Below are 3,301 nucleotides of genomic sequence, written 5' to 3'. Positions count from 1 at the left end.
TGGGGTCGTTTGACCCCAGTACTCTTTCCTGCCATGGCACAGGGTCGGACTAGATGATCTACTCAGGTCCCTTCCAACCCTAGAAACTATGAAACTATGACTATATTGTCCCATATAGCATATAATTAGAAGTTATAATCCCTATTCCAAAATGATAACCTTGAGCTCTCACTTATCTTAAAAACTATATAGGTTTGTTTTTTAAAAGCATCTTGAAGTAAAAATACAATTAAGTCAGAAAAATCTGATTTAAATTAAAAAAATCCAATGTTTTAAATTATAAAAAAAACATTACTTTTTATCCATCCTGTTTTCCAGAAGCCCAGTTCAGTACTCAGTCCACTAAAAATCACACTGCTTGGTGATAGGAAGAGACTGAAAGTGACATTACAGGACCTGAAAAAATACTTACACTGACCTTAATTAGGATACAAAGTTGGAGGAAAGCTTTAGAATATGAAATTTCATTAATAAAACTTGACTCATCTTGAAGCATCTCCCATGCTATGTTTTGGAATTTTTCCTTGCAATTTTTTTTTCTTTTCAAATTTTTATGCCCTCACTAATTTGAAAGGTCTCCTAGGCAAGTCTGGACTGATAACTTGCCAGTGAAACCCATTTTCTCAAAATCCTCTACCAACAATGACAGGGTTTCAGGAGGGGTTTTCTGACATTTGTGACAGACAACCATTTTCTTCCATGATAATCCCTGGAACAAGCATCGTGTTAATGTTTTACTTACCAAAAGGAAACAAAAACCACCATCTTCACGCAAAGAAACTTGCCAACAGGTCGGATGGGATTCAGCTCCTCACGCAATACTTTATAAAACAGGACCAGGCAATACATAGCAAACTGGAAGAAAACAAAGTTTTTAAGCCTTTTAAATCCTTATTCATTTTGGCAGGTGGGGCATTTAAAAGGATCAGATTGTTTCTGTGGAATCTTACTGCAAAATGCAAGTAATACAATACAGACACCGGTGATTCTCAATCTTGGGGTGCCTTGAGATCCTTTCAAGGGTGCCAAGCATAGTAGCACTGATGTAGTGTATTACAGGTGTGCAAATGTGACTCAAGATAAGCCTAGATATTTCAAATAGGTATCCTTTGCATTAAAAACATTCAGACCTGTAGTGGCCTTTCGGAGTTCCTTTCAACAGAAAAACTGCTGTACTATTCTTCCCTAGTCAAAAAAGAGTGATCATTTTCTGAGGGGTGCCTTGAATTTAACAAAGGAATCCTTGAGTCTGAAAAATCTGATAATCACTCCACTACACATCTCTGGTTAGAGTCATTCTAATAGGGATAAAATAAAGGAAGACTATAAGCAGGGGCCAGTAACCTAGGGCAAGCAGAGCCACTGGATCCAGCCTGCAGACACAGGGCTTCAGCAATGCTTCTAAAGTACTGTGGCAGGGGCATCAGCCTATGGAACCTAGTGCCCACCTACCTCGAACCTGAGCTAGGTCATTTTGGCCCTCAGAAGTTACCAACTGCTGTTTTAGAGCAACTGCTTTTTGGTTTGTGAAACGTGTCACATCAACAACCCAGGACACCTAAATTATCTGTCCAAAGTAAGATACAAGATAAGAAGCTACCACGCCCATTTCCCTTCCCTTAATCCAGCTGGACCCAACCTTTCTGGCAAATTAGCCCACATCCTCTCCAAGTGCCACTCCCATCCACTTCCTCTCTATCTGCCGCTCTGCTTTTTGCTCCGTTCTCTGTGCTCCCTGTCCAGTCTCCTGGCTCTGCCTTCTGCTCCTGTCTTACCTGTTGTATCCATGATCAGACACAGGCTGTATGTACCAATTGTGATGCATGCTGTAGGTTGACCACCCCCACTTTAAACCACCAATACACTAAGACTTAACATGGATTATGCATTTGTAGAGACTATATACAGATCAGTATCATGTCGCTTCAGGCTATGGCCTTTGAGAAGTATGCTGAAAAGACTGCCACATTTGGTATTAATTAACAATATTTGGGATGAGAGCCAGAGAGAGTTCAAGTCATTTCACATATACCTCCAAGATCAAACAAGTGTTAATAACATGCAGTGACTATGCAGATGCAGACTGAATTAGTGATTTAGAAATGGCAGGTTATAACACCGTATTTCTCATTGTAAATCTGTATCTTTTTTCCTCCAAGACTTCAATATTCTACAAGCTGGTCAATTTATAAATTGGGCTTCCTGTGGTCCTGACTTTTGAACATGCAGTATTTTTGTGCATAAAAAAATATCAAGTCAGAAATGTTTTTCATGCGGTTTAAATTTTATTATTTTAATTAGTAGTAGTAGTATTTTTATTATCGTTATAATATTTTAGTGCATTTAATCCTTTGAATCCTTTTTCTTGATTACTTGATTCTCCTTTGGGACTCTGTAAGAGCAAAAGCAATTAAAAAACTTCATCCATAGTCATCAATTTATAGTGAAGAAAAAGTTCTTTTTCCTAATGCTGACCTAGAAAATGAGGGATCAGTATATATGTAAGATCACCTTAAAATCAAAACAACATAGTATTAAATAGAAAGCCATTCAATTCTTCTGAGTTCAAGCCAAAATGTTAATCATAATGAAATATGTAAATATCTAGATTTAATTATGTAACAACATTTTTAATCTGGACATCAACAAAAATATCAAAGGTACATCTGGATACTTACAAGTTGGGACATGTTGTTGAATATAACCAAGTATGTCCAAGCATTTTTGAAACTGAAGTTTCCTTCATCATATACTCCAACCAATTCACAGACTCTGCAAGAAAGTTAAGCATTAACCACATCAATCAATCTTCTGTTCTAAAGGAACTGGCATATCTTTCTGCCACAGAACATTTAGACCCTGGAATTTATTTTCAAGTTTCAAGATCATTAGCATTGCTAAGGGTCTTCACAAGAATTATAGCCTTCAGAAACATGCATGTTGTAGTGAAATTTATGCTACTGCTATGGTCTGAAAAATTCAATGAAATCTTTGGGGTGAACAAGGAAACTTAAACCCTCATTTCTGAAATGTTAAGTTTTCATCGTAATAAAATGCAGTTTTACCACTATAAAGGGGCCAGACAGCCTTTCAAATATAAACAAAGTATAAACTGAAACAGTTGCATTCTTGAGAGATTTCTAAGTCTAAGGCTGCTCAACAAAACCCACGGACCACCACACTTACACCACCCACAAAACCATCAATCCAAAAAAGTTGTTATCTTAAATCAGGCCCTCAGATGCCACTGCATCTGCTCCAAGGAGAATACTTGGGGCATCCACTTTGCCAATCTGAAAAC

The 3,301-nt window shown here is 37.5% G+C and overlaps 1 protein-coding gene across 1 annotated transcript in view; it reads right to left on the bottom strand.

Annotated features, from left to right (window-relative positions):
- Positions 1-3,301, bottom strand: part of TMEM184C (transmembrane protein 184C) — a 30,560-nt gene that overhangs the window by 6,390 nt on the left and 20,869 nt on the right. The window contains exons 6-7 of the mRNA XM_019522171.1: positions 2,679-2,772; positions 743-855 (exon numbers count right to left, since the gene is read on the bottom strand). Coding sequence (XP_019377716.1) covers positions 743-855; positions 2,679-2,772 — 207 coding nt within the window. The remainder of the gene's footprint in view (positions 1-742; positions 856-2,678; positions 2,773-3,301) is intronic.

This window comes from Gavialis gangeticus, unplaced genomic scaffold, assembly GCF_001723915.1.
Source record: "Gavialis gangeticus isolate Ggan-Ray unplaced genomic scaffold, GavGan_comp1, whole genome shotgun sequence".
Classification (NCBI taxonomy): domain Eukaryota; kingdom Metazoa; phylum Chordata; order Crocodylia; family Gavialidae; genus Gavialis; species Gavialis gangeticus.
Note: the sequence above shows the minus strand (reverse complement) of the source record. Positions and strands in the feature narration are given on the sequence as shown.